General features: G+C 50.6%; 1 protein-coding gene across 1 annotated transcript; it reads left to right on the forward strand.

Annotated features, from left to right (window-relative positions):
• The first annotated feature begins 1,456 nt into the window (after window positions 1–1,456).
• On the forward strand, window positions 1,457–16,541 carry RBM5 (RNA binding motif protein 5). The gene is made up of 24 exons (XM_036390698.2): window positions 1,457–1,584; window positions 1,699–2,143; window positions 2,340–2,495; window positions 4,426–4,495; window positions 4,970–5,043; window positions 7,353–7,436; window positions 7,862–7,922; window positions 8,080–8,145; window positions 8,290–8,450; window positions 9,470–9,567; window positions 10,043–10,130; window positions 10,359–10,436; window positions 10,530–10,602; window positions 11,119–11,204; window positions 11,520–11,598; window positions 11,848–11,939; window positions 12,483–12,647; window positions 13,111–13,257; window positions 13,337–13,408; window positions 14,134–14,313; window positions 14,525–14,599; window positions 15,045–15,142; window positions 15,229–15,358; window positions 15,877–16,541. The coding sequence occupies exons 1-24, from the start codon at window positions 1,568–1,570 to the stop codon at window positions 16,000–16,002; spliced, it is 2,721 nt and encodes a 906-aa protein (XP_036246591.1). The 5' UTR covers window positions 1,457–1,567; the 3' UTR covers window positions 16,003–16,541.
• Window positions 16,542–23,161: the final 6,620 nt, after the last annotated feature.

The following is a 23,161-nucleotide window of genomic DNA, read 5'->3' on the forward strand; positions in this document are numbered from 1 at the left end:
GCCTGTCTGCTTGTACTGCCTGTACTGTCTGTCTGTCTGCAGTGCCTGCACTGCCTGTACTGTCTGTCTGTCTGTCTGCCTGCAGTGCCTGCATTGTCTGTCTGCCTGCACTGGCTGCCTGTACTGTCTGTCTGTACTGACTACACTGCCTGTCTGTCTGCAATGCCTACACTGCCTGCCTGGCTGGCTGTTTGTCTGTACTGCCTACATTGTCTGTCTGCCTGCACTGGCTGCCTGTACTGTCTGTCTGTACTGACTACACTGCCTGTCTGTCTGCAATGCCTACACTGCCTGGCTGGCTGGCTGTTTGTCTGTACTGCCTACATTGTCTGTCTGCCTGCACTGGCTGCCTGTACTGTCTGTCTGTACTGACTACACTGCCTGTCTGTCTGCAATGCCTACACTGCCTGGCTGGCTGGCTGTTTGTCTGTACTGCCTGTACTGTCTGTCTGCACTGCCTGCTCTGCCAAGCAGTCCGTGGATGAGGTGTGACCCTGACCCCACCCTTCTCTCCAGCCAGCCCCACTCTGCCATGCTCTGAGACTAACAAAACTGTCTTGAGAAAAAATAAAGATGGCACCATTTTGAGTGTTAAATATCCTTTATTGGGTCCCAAGCAAACTCTCAGGGCTAAGAGTCAGGCAGTGAGGAGGACCTGACGGCATTGAATGTGGTTTGGAGGGTTCTCAGCAGCCTCTGCCCACTCCTGCCAGCACCAGCTGTGCTCCGAAAGGTCCAGGTCCAGGAGGAGCAGCTGTGCAGGAGCAGGGACTGTGCTGGTGCCATGGGAAGGGGGCAGAGGGGCCCTTGGTGCTGGGAATATGGTGAGGACAACGTTGCTGGGGCTAAAGTCTTGTTGGCTTTGCAGCTCCTGGGCTTGGCCATAAGAGCCCAAGCAGTGCAGGTGGGCGTACAGCCCCATGTCCCCCCTTAGGGACAGAAATTATTCACTTTGAACTGAGGCAGGGGCTTCCCAAAGGGACCATAGGCCATGACAACTATTTAGCTGTTGACAGGGGTAGGAGCTGGGGTTCCTCACTGTGGGGAAGAGATGACTCCAGAGGGAGCTTAAGAGCCCCTTCCAGTCCTCAAAGGGGCTCCAAGTCGGCTTGAGAGGGGCTTTGGATGAGGCACGTGGTGATAGCACAAGGGAAACTGCTTTAAACTGACAGCAGTTTTGGATGGGACATGAGAAGAAATGCACTGTGGTGAGGCACGGGGACCTGTTTTACACAGCAGTTGCGGCTGCCCCATTCCTGGCAGTGTCCAGTCAGGCTGGACGGGGCTCGGAGCATCCCGCTCCCATGAGGGGAGGAGGCCGCACTGCAGGGCCCTTAATGGCGGCAACGCCCCTCCCAAACTACATTTCCCGGCGTGCCGCGCGGCAGCTGCGCCTGCGCCCCGATTGGAAGCTTCCAGTCGGGGCGCGAGGTGGCTGCTGGGTACAAGACGGGCGGTCCCTTAGGCGCCATTTTGTGGCAAGGCAGCGAGAGGGACTGTGCGGGTGTGCTTGGTGTGTGGTGCTGGATCGTGCTGTGCCGGGTGCCTGCGGATCCTGGGCGGCGGCATGGGCTCGGACAAGCGGTAAGCGGCGGCGGGAGGGCGAGGGGAGAGACGGGAGGAGGCGGGTAGTGGTGGGGGTCGCGGCGGGCGCGGTGGGCGCTTCACGCTCTGAGCTCGGCCCGCTGTGCCCTGCAGGGTGAGCCGGACGGAGCGGAGCGGCCGCTACGGCTCCATCGTGGAGAGGGAGGACCGCGACGAGCGGGAGTCCCGCAGCCGGCGGAGGGATGACTACAAGAGGTCCAGTGAGGAGCGCCGCGGTGACCGCTACGATGACTATCGCGACTACGATAGCAGAGACTACGACAGCCGAGACTACGACAGCCGCGATAGCCGAGACTGCCGCGACTACGACAGTCGGGACTACGACAGTCGAGACAGCCGGGTCTGCCGAGACTACGACAGTCGCGACAGTCGCGATTGCCGAGACTACGATAGCCGAGATTGCCGCGACTACGACAGCCGGGACAGCCGGGACTACGATTGCCGGGACTACGATAGTCGGGATTGCCGAGACTACGACAGTCGCGATAGCCGAGACTATGATAGAGACTACGACAGCCGCGATTACGATAGCCCCGAGGTGAGCGGGGCCGGGGGCCGGGGCCGGCGCTGCGGGGCGGAGGGCACCGGGAGCGGGTTGGAGCCTGGAGCGCTGCCCGGGGCCGTGCGGAGCAGCCCCGGGCCGGCGGGCGGTGTCGGTGTCACCGTGCGTTCGTGTGGCACTGTGGGGACACTGCGAGGGATCGCGGTGCCTAACCCTGGCCGCTGGCTTCCAGAGGGAGCGGGAGCGCAGGAACAGCGACAAGTCGGAGGACGGGTACCATTCCGATGGCGACTACGGCGAGCACGACTACAGGAACGATATTAACGATGAAAAAGAAAGCAAGACCATCATGTTGCGTGGGCTCCCCATCACGGTCACGGAGAACGATGTGAGTAGCCGGGCAGGGCCGTGCTTGCCTTGCCCCCGGGCAGGGCCGTGCCGGAGCGGCTGCTGCCATTTTGTTGAGCGCTGCATCATGGTGGCCCGTCTCCAGCGCTGTCGCGCTGCCATTTTGAGTCCTGAAAGCATTTAAACTCCCAGTGTTAAGTAATAGAGGTCAGTTCAATGTTAAACAGTCCCTTTCAGACGGAACGAGCTGTGAATACTCGTTTTTTCACGGATGCTTGCCCTAAGAGTGGATTTTAAACTATCTGCTCTTTGCTGCTTTTCTGTATGGGAGGGAAGAGGCAGATTTTTTTTGCTGCTTCGTTCCACTGCAGGGAGGGGGGAGGGGGACAGAGACAAAGAGGTGGCAATCACCAGTTTTTCTGCTCTTTATCAAGGCCAGAACTTGTGACCGATGGGGTCACACACAGTCACCGAGCTCCTTAGCCGAGCACAGCCCCGCACAAAGCAGCTTTGTGTGGGCACAGCTGTGGGAGTCAAAATGGCTGCTGCCAAGCTGAGGGAGCAAGTACTAACGAGCTTGGTGCTTGCTTGTCTGACGTATTTATTAAAAAGATGTTGAAGCTTTAAGGTTTTCTCATCTATGGTAACTTTTTAGGGTTTTTTTTTTCCTTACTGGGTTATTTTGGTTACCAAGCTATAAGCCCTCCAGTGTTATTTGAGGGGTAAAAGCTGAGCTATCCCAGTTTGTTTTCAGTCAGGACTCCGCCTCTGCCTTCGATGTGTATATGCCTTAATTGCTAACACAGAGAATACATTTGCGCTATTTCTACAATGGAGATTTTTTTCGTTGATTACTTGTTACTCTCCTGATATTGAGGGGTCCTGATCACCATATAGTGCTCTAACATTTTCATGAGTGTTTGAAATCAGGTGTAGGTTCTTGCATACAAACGAGACAGCCCAGTCAGACATTACACAGAACACTTTAGAACAGTTCTTGTTTCTGAGATAATGGTGTAGCTCTACAGTTGTGCAATAACGGTAACATAATTTGTAGGAACGTTTAATTCTGGACTCAGAGTGTACACAATGCATCTTGGAACGTAGAGTTGAATTCTTAAGTTAACATTACTTCTGGTTGTGTACACAATTTTTTTTAATATATTTTTCCTAAGAAAAATCATTTGCATATCTGATATTATTTCCAGTCAGCATAAAAATGGGCAGCTTTAGATAAGCTTGATTCTGCTGAGCAGCCCTTTTGTATGTAATGTAGTTTGAATTCTGTGAAAGCTGCTGAAAAACCTTGTGTCTTCTGCTCTAGATTTTAAAAATTTGTTAGTGTTTGTTTTTCGTCCATGCCTCTGCACAGTGGCTGAGGCTGTCTGTGCCAAAGCAGCTTTGTTACACTGCAAAAACTGACATTTCTTTAGCTTTTTCTTTGATGGCACATTCTTCACAAATCTGCTTTATCCTGAAAAACCAGTGGGAGTCAGCTAGAGGATGAGATCTTTAGCACGAGGTTTAGGAATACATTCATCATGGAGCCTTGCAGTGCAGGCTTCTTGTTTTTCATTGCTAGGAGCAAAGGGATACCAGCAGTGTTCTTCTTAAAATCGTGGGATCATGCACAGTCTTTGCCATGTGTATCTATATATATATATATATATATATATATGGCAAAGATATATGACCAAATATTGAGAACACTGACCAATAATCTGAGAACGCACAGTCGTAGGGATTCAGGTTTTGGATGATTCAGTGTCCTGAGTGAGGATTACAGTTATGGACTTGGATGCTCATCAGTCCGCTGTTGGGTTCTCAGTAAATGTCGTCTTTGTCTTTGAGATAGTGTTAAAAACATTGTTTTGTGTATCTCTTTCATGGTACTGCAAGGTAGGTGGTTTCTGTGACTTCTGTCTGCCAAGCTATGAAAATTTTAACTGTTGGATCAAAATCTCCTGCAGATTCGTGAGCTTATTGAGTCCTTTGAAGGTCCTCAGCCTGCAGACGTGAGGCTGATGAAGAGAAAGACAGGTGAGAGCTCTTAATCCAGTTTTTGACATCACCTTCCTCTTCCCCAGCCCAAAAGAGTATCCAGAATTGTCCCCAAACTGCAAGCACATGCAATAAAAAAAAAAAAAGGTTTGCCATGGCTAAGGAATGTGGCTTTTTGGAAGACTTAGATAGCTGGTCAACATGTTAAAAGAAGTCTGTCTACAGGGGGTTTTGTTAACAGGTATTGGTAAGTAATAATAGTGTAAACCCATTTAATAGTATGTAGTGTGTTGCATGGTTACCCTTAAACATGGATTCAGATGGAGTGAATGTAGCCAGTTAAGGCAGCTTGGTTCCTTGCCATGGCAAAATAACGAGCAGATCCCAGCAGTTGACGTCGCATTTGTAAAGCTGCTTTGTCATGAAGTAATGAAGCAGTTGGAGAGAGATTCACCTGTTTTAAAGGAACTGACTAACACAAGTATCCCGTCTATATCTGAATGCTGTCTCTAGGTGTAAGCCGTGGTTTCGCCTTCGTGGAGTTTTATCACTTTCAAGATGCTACCAGCTGGATGGAAGCCAATCAGGTTGCTTCACTCACCAAGTCTAGATATTCCTGAAAATGGAACAAGTCTGTACAGTTTAATGAGAAAAAAAAAAAAGGAAAAAATAGAGGTGGAAGGAGTGGTTTGTTCCATAACAGTGATTTAAAGAATAAAAGCTTTGTATATATTAAAATTTGTAATATAGAAGATAAAATTAGGAGAGAAAGTTTTACTTTGGTAAAAGGTGCCATTGTATTAAATGACTTGGTTTCCATTTAATTGGCTTATGAAGATTTGGCTAGTATTCATTAAAACATCCTAGCTTATTTCCACTTGATGTTTCCTTCTCTGTTGTCAGAGAAAGCACCACATCTCTGTGTTGCATTGGTATTAACCCTGAAAGAGAAGTGTCAGTTCTTGGCAATAATCTGTTACCCCAGTTAAAGAGGGGAACTGGCTCTTCTAGAGAAAAAAGCATATTCATTTTAACTAAATTAGGCAGACAGTGAGATCTCACATCTGTTAGGCTCGGTATTTTGGCTTTTTTGTTACTATGACTTGATAAGGAGCCAAAATGCAGTTAAATCCTCTTGTTTGTTTTCCTGTGAGATTTTCCTGTAGCACTGCAAACAGTTTCACTTGCTTTCGCTACTTTTCTGAGTATTCCTAACCTATTTTAAGAAAAGAACTTAGAAATACTCTCAAAGCGAGCAAAGTGTCATATCACAGATTTTTTTTTTCTTGCACCTGAATATTTGATTCAGCAGTCCTATGACAACATTGACTGGTTTTCTGCTCTGTTGATGTTACAATAAAGAAATGGCACCATCATGGGATTCATGGCAGTTCCAGCAGATGGAAGTTGTCTATGCCTTGTGCTGGAATAGTGTTTCATATGTCCCACACTATGGGTGAGATCCCCAGCCAGAGAGCAGCTTTCAAATTCTGTTTTCTGACACGCTGCTCAGTAGGGCAGATGGCTACAGGGGAAAGGCCAATACCAAGAAATTAATGCTAGGCATATTTTCAGAAATTATTTTTTTTAATATATACAAAGCTGTACTGATGCATAATTTATTGAAATATACTCAAATTCACTCCAGTAAGCAACCACCTTAGTAGTAGGGTAAACATAGCCTGTCCCCAGCAGCTGGGTTGCTGCCTGTTAGATGACAGAACGATGTATTGCAACTATGCCAGCAGCCTTGTTTCTATGTGTGCACATCCAGTGAGTGCTGGGCCCTCCAACCCTCCCTCCTGCCGGTAGGAGCAATGGCTTTGCCCTGTTCAGTCGTGCAGAATGTGAGAGCCTTATTCATGCTACGTGCTAGATCTGTGTCAGACCCTGTTATCAGAAAAGCCACTGGTCCTGACACTGATACTCTGCAGAAAGCCAACCTGCTATAAAAATGGTTCTGCCGTTGCAGTGTCTGGGGTGTGGCCTCTAATATGCACTTCCTCACATGTGCTTCCACCTGTTTGACCAAAATATGTTGAGAGCCATATTTTGAAAGGTCATTCTGCATACCCACGCTTGGCAAAGCGTGAGGCTGAGAGTCAAGGCTTCTTAATAGCTGTAAATTCCTGACTCCTCTGAAGTCAGAGTGAGAGGACATGCTGAAAGCATTATGAACTTTTCCTACCCTTGGAGAAGCTTCACGTGCAATCTAGTTACTCATTTTGGAGAGCTCTTGCCTGAATGAAGAACACAAACCTCTTGTGCAGGCTTCCAATTGAACTGATGCAGTAGTCAAATGAAACCACTCTTGAGTTATGTTTCAGTTGATGGCACTTGTAATCCAGCCTTCAAGAAGTCTAAGCAGGGTCCCTTTGGGAGGAATTACTGTATTTTCAAGGGGACACTTCTGAAGTGTGCTTGGAAAAGTAAATCCAAATGTGGTCAAAAGGTCTGGGGTGTTTGGAGTAGGGGATGAAGTGAAGCAGTCACCTAAGGACATGTTTAAAAAGTCTCTCATTGCTATACCAGAAGTGAATAGAAATGTGGGGGCAAAGAGACTCCTAAAAATGTGTTAATCTGAATGCAGCAGATTAGGACTCTGTCTCCTTCGAGACACTTTCTGGTTCCATGTCAGCGTTTAGTGTTTGGCAGCTTTTTCTACACTCCCTGATTCTGTTTATCTTTGCTCCACATCCCATTCTCTTACTGCCCTCGTCCTCCTCTCTGCAGGATTGGATGGGCAGGGTGTAGGTGGCGGTGGTTGTCCTCCACATCCTCCCCATATGTTGTCCATTTAATTCAGGAGCACTGATTCCTCCGAAGGGTGCTCTGCCATGGGAAAATGGACATGTGTGTCTTGATACAGGAATAATTGAAACTACTTTTTTTGCAGAAAAAGCTGGTGATCCAAGGGAAGCAGATTGCAATGCACTACAGCAACCCAAGGCCTAAATTTGAGGATTGGCTCTGCAACAAGGTACAACACGTGTTCCTGTGTGAGAGTTTGTCTTGCTCTAGAGCTCACTGCTTGCTCAGTGGTTTAAAGAAAGTGACACCTAAATCAAACCTGCTCCTGCTCCCCATAAAGTTAAATTATTCCCCACCATGTGTTCCCTTCTAACACTGCTTTTAGTGACTATGTTGTGACTACACTTGGGATTGTAAGCCAAAGACTACTCAGTTAAAATAACTAATTTGGGATGACTAGGGAGAAAGTAGCTGGGATGTTCTGGAAAGCAGCTGTGGTGCAGGTAAGGGTGGCTTTTGATGTTCTGGATTATTCTGGTGGGTTTAGCTTTGTTGTGTTACTTTATGTGACTGACTGGGTTTTGTTAGTGTACAGCAAATGCAGCATTACTAAAATTAACCAAGTTCTTACTGGGCTTCTCTTGTTTGTCACAGTGCTGCCTTTACAACTTCAGAAGGAGGCTCAAATGCTTCCGCTGTGGAGCGGACAAATTTGGTACGTTACCATCATCTCTTTCATGTTCAGTTTGTGGGAAACTCTCTGGCCTATGTAGGAACCAGAGTTCTGTGTCGGTTCTAGACTGGCTTATGAAATGCTGAGCTTGAAGTGAATGAACCATGTCCTGACTGAAATATTTTCTCTTCATGCAAAGATTCAGAACAGGAGGTACCACCTGGGGCAGCAGAAGCCGTTCAGTCTGTGGATTATTACTGTGATAGTAAGTGATCTTTGACTTACTCTAGAATGTGAAATGTAAACACGCATACTAAAAATCCTTTCTGTACCTCAGCCTGCCAGCTGAAGGACTTGAAACACTGCAGAGCCATGGTGTGCACTGCTAATGTCATCCTTTTCTCCTCAGCCATCATTCTTCGAAACATTGCTCCTCACACGGTGGTGGAATCCATCATGACTGCCTTGTCTCCGTATGCATCTCTGGCAGTCAATAATATTCGTCTCATCAAAGACAAGCAGACTCAGCAGAACAGAGGCTTTGCGTTTGTGCAGCTGTCTTCTGCCATGGTGAGGACTTTACTGGTGTTCTGGAGAGAAACAGCTGGTTAACCTCCTTCTCTCCCTTGCAGCATTTAGAGCCCTGAGCTGTCTGAAGGACTGTCCCCCTTCAAGGAGTGTTGATGGATGCAGTGTGTCAAAGCTGATAATATGTAGCTGCAGTTTGAAAGGTGGTGGGATGTTGGGAGCACGTTGAAAGTCTATTTTGGTAGCAGAGTTCTGTTCTGGATTGCAGCCTTCATGCTTTGCAGAAGTACTGGTGTGGGATCATACTTTGTTGACAGATTCTAAGATCTGGGGCATACAGTGTAGGAACAGGTGCACAGAGTTAGGCTTCTTCCACCTTGAGAAGAGAGGAGGAGGCAGATGTTGCTCTTCTTAGCAACATCCAGTGGGAGGGTGTAAGGACAGCAGAAACATTCTCAAGGATACGTAGGATAGGGCAATAGGGAGCAGCCATAGATTGAAACACAGGAAATTGCAGAGGTAAGAGAAAAGCCTCCTAAGTTTCAGGGAGGTCATATCTGGTATGGGATCTATTAAGGGCAGTCAATCTCTGTTCCTGGATGTGACTCTGAGGGATGTGACATAGTGGTGGCTGGGTTAACCATTGGACTTGATGATTTTAAAGGTCCTTTCCAACCTCAATGATTCATTGAGTCTGTATATCAAACTTGAGCAGCAGTGTGATCTGTTTGCACCTGCTTTAATCAGAGGAAAGGTGGTTGGATTAAAACAGGTGCCTAATCTCAGTTTTTGCTGTTGTCCCATTCAGAGTAGTTTGTGTCTTGATGAACCTAAGCTTCTGGAACATAGTTAATACTGACCCAGGGAAAGGCTCAGTATTTTCACATGGGCTAACAGGGGTCTCTCTGTGCTCTTCTGCATGTGTGTAATGTGAGGAGATGGAGGGGTTTTTACATTTATAGCTCTTTTCAGTGGCTCTACATGAAAAGGTGGAGTTTGGGGGACTTCTCGATCCCCCTCAGTAAACTGCCCTTCATAATAATGAGTATTTTTTGTTGTAGGATGCTTCTCAACTGCTACAGATTTTACAAAGTCTTCAGCCGCCGCTAAAAATTGATGGCAAAACAATTGGTGTGGACTTTGCAAAGAGTGCCAGAAAGTGAGTGTGATAGCAGTCAGTTGCATTTTGGTTTTTGCTTTTTTTTTTATTCACATACCCACCCCTTCCCTTTATATTGGACAGTTTCTTCTTGTCACCCATGCTTTTATTAAGTGTATTCTAACTCCAAAGTTTTGCTTCCCATAAGTCACTTGTGTTGCATGCATCCTGCTCTTCAATATGTACCAGGAGAGTCAGAGCAGTGTTCCTTCCATCCTCTGAAGATAACACTGTAACTGTTTGTGTGCACAGCACTTTTGTTTCCTTGGAGACCTTCTGACTTGTTACTGACTCTACAACAATGAACCTGAAGTTCCTTTACTTGCCAAGCAATGTTTTGGCTCAAGTTATAAAACATTCCGAATGTTTTAACTGCCAAGGAATCCATGTGTGAGGGCAGACTCCACCTCCTTGCATAGGGAGACACTTCAGTAAAAGCAGTACTTACTCAAGTGCCTGATTTTTGTGATTGCAGAGACCTGCTTCTCCCAGACGGTAACAGAGTCAGCGCCTTCTCTGTGGCAAGTACAGCCATTGCTGCAGCTCAGTGGTCATCCACTCAGGTATGATTTGGAGACTGTTACTCATTGTCCTGCTTTCCTGAAAATTAAAATGCAGACCGTGTAATTGCCCTGCTGGCCACCTGCTTGGTTAATTGTTTGATGGCAGATTCAGCCATGACAGATCTGGTCTGCACGCCATCAGTTTGGAGCCTAGGCACTAGGGTGCATGAAATTATTTAATAAAGTTGTTTACCCGTCCCTGACAACTATTATCTTCTTAAATTTCAGCCACAGACTGGAGAGGGCAGCACCCTTGACTACAGCTATCTCCAGTCAGGACAGGATGGATACTCACAGTATGCTCAGGTTAGTAGTAGAGATGGTGTTATAAGCAGTAGGTTGTCATAATTCGGGTATGCAGATTATTCACCTTGTGTTGTCATTCATTTCTCTTTGCAGTATTCCCAGGATTATCAGCAGTACTACCAAAATCAAGGAGGGGTGTTGGACACAGACACAGCTACCATATCAGGTAGTGCTTCCAGCATCTTAGAATCAGTTGTTTGTAATTAAAATTTTGGAGTAGTATTTTGCCTATTATTGTTGTTTTGCTGTGCAGAAGACGACTTGGCTCATTTTGCTCTCAGGATGTCTGAATGAGGATGCATTACTAGAGAGCTGTAACAGATTTGTTGAAGTGGAACCTCTCATGCAAGATGAGAGAGAAGCCTTAGTTTCAGACTATTGACAAAGGCCTTGAACTTATGCTATCAGTGTAAGCAGCTCTAGCAGATGTTCAGCACTAAGAGCTGTAGAGGCCAGGAATTGCTGACTTTGGGAGCAGAATGTTTCCTCCTGAAAAGGAAACTATTCCTTGTCTGGGTAGAAGATACCCACTGTGTATCTATCTCCTTTAGAACGTTTATTGCCTTGTTTGGCTGCTGGAGCTGGAATTAGTAGCTGAAACTATAAACAAAGTAATTTTAGCCCTAGGATGCAGTAGTTTTATAAATTAGTTTGCTTATGAATTGCTGCTCTCTTTTGGCAGGAGCTCCAGTCACTACAACAACAGCTGCAGTCGTGTCCCAGAGTCCTCAGCTGTATAATCAGCAGACAAACTCACCTGACTCTCCGGTAATTACAGCACTGATGAGTCCTTGCTTTCAAAGCCTGGCATATGTGGCTTAGCTGTAGCCTTTGATTTTTTAAGTGGGTGGTACAGCAAAGCTGAGTGTCCGTGGGTTAGTCACAGTGCTTGTGGTCATAGGTCACCTGCCATTTCTTCTCTGGGATGGTTTTGTTCTTTGCTAAAGGTGAGTGCCAAGCATGCTGGTGAGGAGGAGTTAGCTGTCGTACGCGTAGGGTGTGCTGCTCACGCCTTGGCTCGCTGTCCTTGTTTTCTTGGTGACAGATTTTCTAATTGAGGTTTGTGGTTTGGGTTTTTTTCAGACACAATCAGCACCACCTACCACTAGCACTCAGGCACAGGCAGCTCCTCCGACTGGCGTAGTGCCTGGAACCAAGTATGGTAAGTGCTCAGGGAGCTGCTCTTGGGGACAGGTTTCTGTCACTGTAGCAGTAAAGCTCAGCTTTGGCCAAGTGCTCCATCACCCTGTCATGGTGAAGCTGCCCCTGGAGAGCGTTGGCTGCATGAGCCCTTTACAGACGTGTCTGCCGTTGTGGCTGCTATAATCTCCGAATTTTACCTGAAATGTAGAAAGATACCTGTCTGAATTCGTCTGGAACGACCATGTCCCACGCTTTAATTTTTTTACAGCTGTCCCTGATACTTCCACCTACCAATATGATGAATCTTCAGGATATTATTATGATCCTATAACAGGGCTCTACTATGATCCTAATTCCCAGGTAAACACAAGTTCTTCCCACATGTCTTAACTGTTAAGGTCCATTAGTTTCCTATCTCTCATCATGTGAGTGAAATTTGAAGTGCACAACATACCAAATGTTGCAGATAACTCTCAGCAGTGTGTATAGGGCTGGGATTTGATTTCCCTCTGGTATAGTCCTGCATTTTTCTCTCCTTTTCCTTAATTTTCCTCCACATTTGGCCCATATAGGATTAGCACTTGTCACAGCCACTGCAACTGAGCTATTTCGTTGCGGAGTGCCCAGCAAAGTGCACCCAGCTCTGGGCTCTGGTGGGTCATCTCTTGGGAGAAGCAAAAGATTCTCCATAGTGCTGTTGGGCAGAACCACCTGTATTTGGGGACAGAGGCTTCAGCCACTTCCTGCCTTTTGACTCCTCTCTGGAGTCTGCAAAACTTGTTTGGACTCTACAAAACGCCTTCCCGTGTGGTGCAGTAGTGTGAATCAGCTTGTTTGGGTTTTCCCGTGGACACTGAGCTTGTGTGAGATGTTTAACTGTCTGCTTCTCCTTCCCTCTGGCAGTATTACTACAATGCCTTAACCCAGCAGTACCTGTACTGGGATGGCGAAAAGGAGACCTACATGCCTGCAGCAGAAGGTGTCACGTACCAACAGACAGCTACCACAACCACCACCAAAGAAGTGAAAGAGAAGAAAGAGAAGCCTAAAAGTAAAACAGCCCAACAGGTAATGGGATCATAACTGGGAATAAAGTCTTCTCTGTGGAATGGGATATGTCTCTTTTCTCATGAGAAAGGAAATCCTAGGTTATTCAGTGGGGTGCATGCCTTCAATTTGCAGGCACTCTGGGGGGCTGAGGAGAGGTGGAGTTGGCAAGGCTTCAGTGCAGAAATAAGCTCTGCATAGGAGGAGTGCTTATGGAATCCTGCCAGGATCAGTGGGAGTATAACTGAGCCATCACATAGAGGATTAGCTTGATAAGAAGGGTTTGTACAGTAAAAGCAGCAAGCTGTGTTATCTTTGAACGCTGTATACAGGGAAACACCTGCACTGCATCCAGTGTTCTGTGGTTTAAAAATAAAAGGTAGTGGGTTGACTTGTTCTGAAACTGCGTGTGAGATTGAATGGGTGTCATAAGAGATTGATAGCTTTGAGAGGGGCTGTGTGAGCATACCACTCTGCATTTCAGATTGCTAAAGACATGGAGCGCTGGGCAAAGAGTTTGAACAAGCAGAAAGAGAACTTCAAGAACAGCTTCCAGCCACTGAGTACCAGGGAGGAGGAGCGGAAGGAGTCAGCAGCTGCAGATGCAGGCTTTGCCCTCTTTGAGAAAAAGGTGAAGGTGCCAGCAGTGGTGTGTGGTGGGGTTCCTGTGACAGAGAGCTCTGTGCTCATGGCATTCTTGTCTCATCCAGGGAGCTCTGTCTGAGCGACAGCAGATCTTGCCAGAGGTGTTGAAAAATGGAGATGATGAAAATCCACTAAAGGTGAGTATGGTAGAGGAGCTAGAGCCAAGACTTGCTTTCAAACCTGGATTTCCATGGCATTTCCTGTAAAAAGTGGTGCTGATGATTGCAGCGATGTGGTGCAAGTGCAATAGGTTGGGTGACTGAGATACACTGAGGACAGCTGTGATTCTTCTTAGCCTTGAGCTCAGTTGGGGTTTTGAGGCTTCTGGCTTCTATGTAGGCTGTACTTAGAAGTATTGTTTGGCTAATGGGAACTGTCTTGCAGCTGCTGTGGTATGTACTTCTTGTGAGTTGCAACACTTCAAAGTGTGAGCCCAGTACTTAATGGGAGAGGGACCCTGCAACAGAGGTGGCAGAGAAGGCTGAACAACTTAACGCCTTTCTTTCAGTCTTCACTGCCAAGGCCAGCCCTTAGGAATCCCTGACCCAGGGGAACATGAGAAAAAGAGCTAGCACTGGAAGGTTTCCTAGAGAGACTCTGGAGTCTCCTTTCCTAGAGATGCTCAGAGGTTATCAGGACACAGTCCCAAGCAGTATGTGCTGGGGGCGGACCTTGCTTAATCAGAAGGGCTGGACTGGACAACCTCCAGTGCTCCTCTCCAACCTCAGGCATTCTGTGATTTCATCCTTAGTAATGGGAGCATGCTGTTCCTCGTGTAATACACATCTGCAACCTTTGTTCCCTCTGTGCTCTCTGAACTGTGGCACTGTTGCACTCCCCTAATGCTGCCTTTGCTTTTCAGCGTGGCCTTGTGGCTGCCTACAGTGGTGACAGCGATAATGATGAGGACTTGCTGGAAAGAATGGAGAACGAGGAGGAAAAGCTGACTGACTGGAAGAAGATGGCTTGTCTGCTGTGTAGAAGGCAGTTCCCAAACAAAGATGCTCTGATTCGTCACCAGCAGCTGTCTGACTTGCACAAGGTAGTTACACTATGTAGTGAGGAAAACACTGGGGTTGTCATAAGTCGGTGTGTAAACCAAAACCACGAGGCATGTTGCTGTTTGGAAAACTGTTTTTCTTAAAACAAAAATCTGCAGGTGGATTTTTGCTCTCCCAAAAGTCAGCTACTTCATTTAAGAAGAACTGTTGTGCATTTCATGTTGTTAAAGTGAATCTCTCTTCTTGTTTCAGCAAAACATGGATATCTACAGGAGATCAAAGCTTTCCGAGCAGGAACTTGAAGCCTTGGAGCTGCGTGAGAGAGAGGTCAGTGTTGAGATGAGCAGATGAGTAGCTACTGGAAAACCTGTGCAGGTGATCTGTTGAGCTCTCCTTATCCTGACACACGTCACTTGAGATAATCCTTTTAAGCCAACCCCTTTTCCAGTCAAGGTTCAGAGCTGCCCTCTTAGATGGAGAGAAGTGTCCTGTGTCCCACAGATCTGGCTTAGCATGGAAGGCTCATTCCATGAGCCACTCTAGCTCAGGGCTGCCAAACTGGGACTAGAAACCTGCAAGTCTCTTCCTGCCCCAGTGCTGGTTCAGATGGTGCTCTGGGGACTTGGGTCTTGGGCTCTGCCGTTGGTGGTGCTAGAATTAGTGCGCTGCAGTCTACAGCATTCTGTATTAGCGGGCATTCATCTCACTCCCATAGCTCAAAGCTGAACAAAAGTGTCTTGAAATCCATGCTAACTGTAGTTGCTTTGTGTAGATGAAATACAGAGACAGAGCAGCTGAGAGGCGGGAAAAGTACGGCATCCCCGAGCCGCCGGAGCCCAAGCGCAAGAAGGTCTACGATGCAGGCACAGTGTACGTATCTGAGAGCTCCTCAGCAACTGCCTCAGTGCAGCATGAGCAGTGGGGGTGGCTTGTTAACTCTTCTCTTCTTCCTGCAGGAATTACGAGCAGCCCACCAAAGATGGCCTTGACAACAGTAATATCGGGAACAAGATGCTGCAGGCCATGGGCTGGAGGGAAGGTTCAGGCTTGGGAAGAAAATGCCAGGGCATCACAGCACCCATTGAGGTAAGTAAAGAGGGATGTCTCCTTGAGGAGGTTTGGTGCCTTTGTTTTTTTTCTTGTTTAACCAGAAGCACTTACTGCTGAAAAACTGAAGGAATAAACTACCAGCCACTGCAAAGCTGCCTCTATTTATGTTAGCTCCTGCTCATGTTTGTGCCATCAGATGCTGAAGCAGAGGCAAGGCTGTGCCTTCCTCCCTTTGGCATTTGACTCCCGAGGCACTGTGGCCCCAGTACACCAGGAGGGGCTACCCTCCCTCCAGTTATTGCCTTTCCTGGCTTTGCCTGTGCTCCAGCTTGTGCTGTTAGGAGCTGATCTGCGCAGTTGGACTGGGGCCAGAGTAGTGTGAGGTATGGGGTATTACGTGTGCTCCAGTCTCTTGGTGTCCATGGTGGTATTTACGGCTGTAGAGATCCCCAGGGAGGCTTGGGAAGCTGGGTGGGTTGATGGGATTTTTGGTGGTGCCCTCATGGTGGTTTGGCCACTCACTGCAGAGCTGAAGTATGTCCCTTCCCTTGCAGGCCCAGGTACGAATGAGAGGAGCTGGCTTGGGAGCCAAGGGCAGCTCCTACGGCGTCTCCACGGCGGATTCGTACAAAGACGCAGTGAGGAAAGCCATGTTCGCTCGCTTCACGGAGATGGAGTGATCCCTCTGCCTGCAAAGCACTTCTTGTTAGCAAGAACTGACTGTTAAACTCCATAGCCTTGGTGACCTGGATGTATCCTGGCTTTGGTTTAGAGTTGACCATTTCATTCCCTTGGACGTTGTTCCCTGCTCAGCATGTAACAAACACTTCCATGAGCAGATTGTTTGAACTGACTCAGCTTCATGCTGGAGAGCTCCTGGTTAGACCAAAGGGGATGGCTGATCTTTATATGGTCGTGTATATAGTGTAATGTATTCTGTGTTCTAGCATGTTGTCCAGGTGCTGCTCCTGCCCCCTGGAGCAGCAGCAGGACCTGTTACTGTGCTTTCAAACTGTCTCTGCTCTCCTTTTGTTGTATTGTCTGTCTGTGTTTTTTTGGAGAATTTTCCTGTACATTTTGTATGATACATCTTTGTATAGACTTTTTGAAGACTTTGATTCTAGTTGCCAATTTGGCTCATTTCCAAATGAAATACATCCAAAAATTATCCTATTTCTGTTTCTCGGTGGGTGAATGAAGAATTAAGTTGCCAATGCTACTTGTCCTTTCTGTCATTCTGCTTCTTCCTTGATGAGACTTCATCCTGGAGTCTCTGTTCCATGCAGCTCTCCACTCGCCTCCCGCCTTTCATCCCTGTGCTGTGCCTTGTTCTCAGCATCTTTCTCACAGCTCCAGCCTGGATGGTGGCTGGTGGAGCATCAGATCTCTCTGTAGCCCTTCTTACCATCACTGTAGGAGCAGGAGAGGTGCAGCAGCAGTGTCTGCACTTGCCCAGAGCCCTGGGTGTTACCTGCTGGCTCTTTGGTGGGCAGGGAGGGGGGTGACATGTGTGGCACCTCTGGAAAGATTTGTGTCCTCCACCTCGGCTTCTGGGCTGCCTCGATACTCTGGGGGAGCTGCAGGCCCAGTGATGGGAGGATGAGGTTCCCCAGAGGTGTCCTGCAGCTGTCCCGTTACTGCCTTTCTGTTCTCTGCTGTGCTGTGCCTTGTTCACACTCCTGTTCACAGGAGCCAGGATAATCAGAGCCCCTCTCAGCCCTGAGCTCTGCCTTTGCTGATGCTGTTGGCTGTGGGTCTTGCTCAGTCTCCACACAAAGCTGAGCCAGCAGTGGGCTTTCCTGCTGTCCAGGTGGGAATAGGAAGGGCTAGGATGAAGCAGGAGCAGCTTCACCATCCGTGCTTGGTGCAAAGCCCTGTGAGGGGTCAAGGCCAGCATCCTCTGGCTGCTTTTTGGAATGGGTTAATCCTGCTTTGCTGGCTGCTGCAGCTGCACCTCTGCCCCTGTTGCAGTGTCAGGCCGCTGCCTGATTTTTGAGGGGTGCCTGGCTTGGGATGAGCCAAACTGGGAAATGCCCCCACCCTGCACCAGGACCGGGACCGCAGGGCTTGGGGACCCTGCCGGGAGTGGCCGGGCCGTTCCACCAGGTGGCAGGCGTGGCCCAGCTTGACAGTGTCCGTGCCGGGCTGCAGAGCATCGCTGGGGCTCCAGGGCTTCGCCCTAGCCTGTGGCATTCCCTCTTCGGCTCCACAGAGGAAGCCGGGTGGCTTGAAACAACCTAAAACTGCGGCTGCATGCCCCAGCTTCCCCCCAGGGCGATGACAGGGAAGGCAGCCCTGGTGCAGTGCGATGGGCCCCGTGTGCCTCTGGCAGCCTCTCCCCACTCCCTGTGTGTCCCGGCTGGCCACTGAAGTGCTCTGCTGCTCTGGGCTGTAAATGGGGGGGTTTGTTTCCCAGCAGGTGGGTTCGATGGATCAATAAAGTGCATTTGTGTAGCTCAGCTTCTTCCCAGCCCATCGATCCCTGTCCCAGTGCATCCTTCTGACGAGGGGTGATGCTGCGGGCACGGGGGGAGGGCCTGCAGTGGGCACAGCACAGGGTTCTGTCAGATTCACTCCTTCCTTGCTGCAGCCCAGTGCTGCCCCAGTGCCTGGAGCTGAGCCAGCCCCAGCTGGTACCTCGTGCAGAACAGTTGCAGTGGGGAGCCAGGAGCATGCCATGGGGGCACAGGGATCTGTTGCTGGGGATAACTGCTAGAAGGGGATGCCCAAAGCAGGGTTCCTTCCTGTGGCAAGGCCTTTAATGAGGTCCTGGGCTCGCAGCCACCCGCTCTCATTAGATGGGTTAAAGCCCACTTTCCTGGGTTAGGCCACTGCTGCTGGGTGCCCAGGGAACAAGGAAGCTGGGGAGAGGGGGGCTTTGCAGCCCCCCCACTCCCAGGCAGGCCCTGAACCCCATGCCAGGTGCTGGAGCAGGGCATGGAGGCACCACTGCCTGCCAGCACCCGCACCTCCAATTTAGGCAGCACAGTACGGCTGTTCGTGACTGAATGCACTGTGGCCCACAGCCTCCAGAGGGACATGGTGTCCCTGCCTCCCCGGGGACCGACCTCTGGGGGCGGGAGGAGAAGCCCTGGGATGGGGCCAGCCCCAGAAGTGTGCAGTGACAAGGCAGGATCCCCCTCGGAGTAAGGGGGGGAGCTGCCTTGGGCATGGCTTGCAGGGCTGCCAGTGCGCCAATCCCACTGGGGCTGAGCAGCTGAGCCTGAGCCAGGATGCCCCAAAAAGGTGCTGGGCCACTGTCAAAGTGCTGGGGGCTGAAGCTGGTCCCACCAGGAATGCAGAGGGACACAGCATACTGGAGAGAGGCCTGTGTAGCCAGGCAGGGGCAGGAGGAGGTGCAGCTGAGTCCCTGGATGGACAGAGCTTCACTGCACGGCCATGCTTCAGTTTCCCCATGGCTGAGCAGCCTCGAGGTCTCTCTGTGGCTGACAATGGAAAAGTGAAGGCACCAAGCCCCAGAGCTGGTGAAGACCCCAGGCTAGGGAGGAAGGAGGGACACTCAAAGGGACCCTGTGCCCTTTGCCATGGGCAATAGGTACATGGGAGCAGGACTGCAGCCTGGGGCTCCTTCCAGGAGCAGGGCAGCTGCAGGATGACTTTTAGGGCCTCGGCTCCAACAGGCCCGCAGCTCCTTCCAGCACCTACAATATGCAGAATCTAAGGCCCCTGTTGGAGTAGTTACAAAGTTTGGGATTTTTCTGGCTGGCTTTCAGCATTATTAATATTAAACTCCCAAGGCTGCTATGCCCTGGCTTTCCGGGAGGCCTTTGGAGCTCCTGCGTGCTAATTGAATCGAGGAATGCAGCCAAACCATCAGTGTGAACAGCTTTTCTCCTGAGTGTTCCCTAATCACTGGAGTTACCAACCCATGGCAGAGCTCAGCACTCTGCATGGCCAGCCCTAGGCCTGCCTGGCTCTCCTGCACTGGCACTGGAATTCTGCTTGCAGGCAGGAACACATCCTTGTGCCACTGTTTGGGGCTGCCAGAGGCTCCAGGGCTCTGTGTGGATTGGGTTGGCTTTCCTGCATTCCCCCTGCCAAAAAGCCTCCTGTGCCCAGCAGGACAGGCATGGAGAGAGCTGGGACCACGGGCTGTTCTCATGCTGAGTGTCAGCCAAAGCCAGGCACCCACACCTCCATGGGGTTTGTATCCTGGTGCCAAAGGGGCATCTGAAGGGGGAGGTGGTGTTTGCTGCCATGGGAGAGCCTGGGGCAGGGGGCACAGTAAGTGTTATGCACCTGTGTGTCCATGTGTATGCCCCTGCTCCTCTCCAGTGCCTTTCCCCACTCTGCCTCAGGCTGCTTCCCTTTCTCTTCCCCACCATGTTGGTCCATCCTCTCCTGAGTTACTAAATGTGTCCTAACTACGTTGGAATTGCCCTGGAACAGTTTTCCCTATTTTACCCAAATGCCCCACAACCACCTGGCTCTGGTTTCAGCTGTGGGGCTCTGGTGGGAGGATGGGCAGGGCCATGGTGCAGCATCCTGCCAGCACACCATGGGTGCTGCTGTGGCACCCTGCCTGTGTGGGATGCTCAAAGGGCAGGAAAAGGACAGCTGAGGGGGAGGGTGCACAGATAAAGGGGGTTGGGTTGGGAAGGGTGTGGGCACCCTGCTCCAGGTGCTCACTACACCAGCACCTCTCCTGCCCCTTGGCATGGAACACCTGTGGCCCTGCCCCAGTGGCAATGTCATCCTGGACACTCTTCCTCCCCAGCCCCACAGCACCAGGGAGGGTGAGGAAGGGAAGATGTGTCCCTTATCCTCCCTTATCCCTTGACTACTCTACTTGGATGCTGTTTTGACCGGTTCTGGCTTGGGAACTGCATGGTCCAGGTTTCTCTGCTGGGGTGGAAAAAAAGGATGGAAAAAAAGGATGGTTTTAACTGACTCGCCATCTGCAGCAACGTGGACACCATTTGCAGCCCTGGGGGGTGGAGTGTGGGGGCTCTTGTTGTTGGAAAAAACTAAAACCAGATGGGGGCTGGGATCCTGGAGTCTGGGGCCTGTGGCTACATCCAGCATGCTTATCCCCTATCCAGGCAGCTCACACTGTCCTGAGCCCTTGGGCATCTTCCAATGCCAGGCTCTCCCACGGGAGCCACTCCAGCCTTGCAGAAATGCTGGAACGTGCAGATTTGGAGGTAAAGAAACGGTGCTCCCAGCAGAGACTCTTCCCTGCCTGCGGCAGTGAGCCGTCCATCAGCAGCAGGCGGCCCCGGAGCCGCGCTGAGCCCCGGGCAGCGGAGAGGATGGAGAAAACGAGGGGGCTGGGCGGGGGCACCGAGGGGCTGCGGGCAGGCCAGTGCCAGCCTCGCTGCAGGCAGCCCTGGGGACCCAGGGAGAGAGCCAGAGCAATGGGGAAAACCTGAACCCCCGTGAGCCACACAGAGCCCGGCGGGCTGGCAGGGGTGAGCAGCTCAGGCCCTTTGCCAGGTATGGGAGTGGGGGAGGGAGGGGAGACGATTTCATGTCAAAAACGTTTTCACAGGAATTTGTCACCACCTACAAAAATCTCTTTGCCTCCACCCATTTTTTCCCCCTTTAGCAGCAACCAGACCTGAGAGGTGTGTGCATGCAGGTGCAATTGAGAAACAGAGACTGGGCCTTTTTTGCTCCAGTTCCTAAGAAAAATGTATTTGGTGCTTGCTCCCTCCTCCAAAGCCTGGTTTGGGGATAGAGAAACTGCTTCCTGCAGCACGAAAAACCAGGCAAGAGAAGGACTGCATTTCCCCAGCATATCCTATTGCAGTCCTCCCAGGACCCTGTCCTGGGCACCCCAAAACATCTGTCGGCTCTGGAAGCTGCTTGAAACCCACCGCCCCAGCCCCATCCGTCTCCCCTGCGGGATGTGCCCGCAGCATCATTAGCGCTCGTCTGGTCGCCGCGGCGGCGGTTTGAACCTGTTTGAAATGCACTTGAAAAGGGTGGATTTGATGGGAGGAATGTGACGGGTTTTTGTTCTCCGAGCCCCCCGGTTGAAGCTGTGCGTAATGAAGAGCTGTGACTTTCACTCGGGTTATTTTGGGATGGACTACTTTTTTTTCCGAGCTGGTGGAAGACCATCAAAGCGGCGCTTTGAAAAATGTCCCAGTGTATAAATAACTCTGCTGAGAGCAGAATATCGCGGGCTCCCGCGCGCGGCGCGCCGAGGCAGACGGCATCTGCCGTGCGACGTTGCATTATAAAAAGGAATTATTCATCCCTTCCTCTAATTAACTGGGTACAGCTCCCCCGCGCAGCAGCGATGGCCCGGCATGGGGAGCACTCCCGGCCATGCCAGCAGAGCGGATGCTGCTCCCGAGGTCCCTCCGTGTGTCCCCCTAGGCCCCCCACGCCTCCCAGCGCCGGCAGCGGGTGGGAGCAGCAAGCTGGTGCTGCCCTGCCATGGTGGAACAGCGAGGTGGGCGAGCTGGTGCGGGAAAACCCGCCTGTCTGCGGGACTCACTGAGGCTGGAAAACACCTGATCTGCTGCCTCGGCATCCCTCCCACCAAACCCGAGCAAAGGGAGCAGGATGGGGGACAAGTCCTTGGTACCCTGCTAGCTCACAGCTTCCAAAGCTGGGGTTTTTTGGTGCCTGCATCTTGCCGGGTGTGTGCGAGTGTTACATGGGGCATCCCCCGAGAAACAGCCTGCAGCCACAGGAGCCACAGAGCTGTGACAGAGACTCAGAGATGCACGGCTCAGTCACACCCAGGGGTGGGTTTTCAGGAGATGTGGGAGGGATAGGACCAGCAAAGGGAGCCCTGCGCCCCAGAGGGAAGTGGCCATGGTGGCAGCAGCCAGGCAGGCTCAGCACCACGGCTGTGTCCTGGCAAGGACACAGTGCTTGGGACCTCCCGGGAGGGAAACTAATTTTAGGAGTGCTCCGGAGGGGCTATTTTGGACCCTTTGCTCTGCGTGAGTCACCTGCTATTTTTCAACCCCACTGGGGCTATTTCCGTGGCAGAGTGATTTACACGGACTGGGACAATGCTGCTGGCACTCTCCTGGGGTCTCAGAGCCCAAAGCAATGCTGGGTGCACAACCCACTCCCCAAACAGGGTGCAGAGAGGTCCCCAGGCTGCCTGCTGGGGCTCCCAGCAACTCCTGCAGTGCCAGGGATGCCCACAGCAGGATGGACCAATCTGGAGCCCATCCCATGACCCTGCCACCTTCTCCAAGGACTGCATGGTCGGGCTTGGAGCTCCTTACTCCTCTTGCTCCATTGTTTCTGAGGAGAGATGGACAGGGCGAGGTTGGAAATTGTGGTGGGGTAGTGACGCAGCTGCTGGTTATGGGGAGGGAGATGTCTCTGCCTGGAGTGCTCGGGGCTGAACACCCCTGCTCCTCACCCCACTGGGCTCCTCCCTCCCCAAAACCTGCCGCTTCCGAGCCCGCCAGGCAAAAACCTGTCTGTTTCGGGGTTGTCAGAGCAACGTGATGCACCTTTCAGTTACCACGGCAACCTCGGAGAGAAGTTTTTAAAATTCAGGCAAGGTAATTTCTCCTCGCGCTGCGATTTCGTTATCGCCTGGCTTGCCATTCCCCAGGGAAGCAGCGTCCTGCCTCACTCCTCCGCCAGCAAGGTGGGATCTCGGAGATAAGAAAGGCAGAGTGTGAGGAGGGGGAGAGAGCGGGTGCTCTCCCTGCTCCCCGTGAACAGCTCTGGCCCCAGAGACGTAGGCTGGTAATTAATGAGATTTGGGGGGGCAGGTGATGAGCACTCTGAGCTTAGGGAGAGCAGGGAGATGGGCGAGAGAGAGGAGGAGGAATGAAGGCAAGGGCGGGTGGTGAGGAGGGTTGATAGGAGAGAAGAAGGAGTGAAGGCAAGGGT

The sequence above is a fragment of the Molothrus ater genome, chromosome 11 (genome assembly GCF_012460135.2).
Source record: "Molothrus ater isolate BHLD 08-10-18 breed brown headed cowbird chromosome 11, BPBGC_Mater_1.1, whole genome shotgun sequence".
Taxonomy (NCBI): domain Eukaryota; kingdom Metazoa; phylum Chordata; class Aves; order Passeriformes; family Icteridae; genus Molothrus; species Molothrus ater.

Coding starts and splice junctions, on each gene's coding strand:
- RBM5 (XM_036390698.2), top strand. Junction 8,451..9,469: donor TGCAGCTGTCTTCTGCCATG/GTGAGGACTTTA, acceptor TTTTTGTTGTAG/GATGCTTCTCAACTGCTACA. Junction 10,131..10,358: donor CTCAGTGGTCATCCACTCAG/GTATGATTTGGA, acceptor CTTAAATTTCAG/CCACAGACTGGAGAGGGCAG.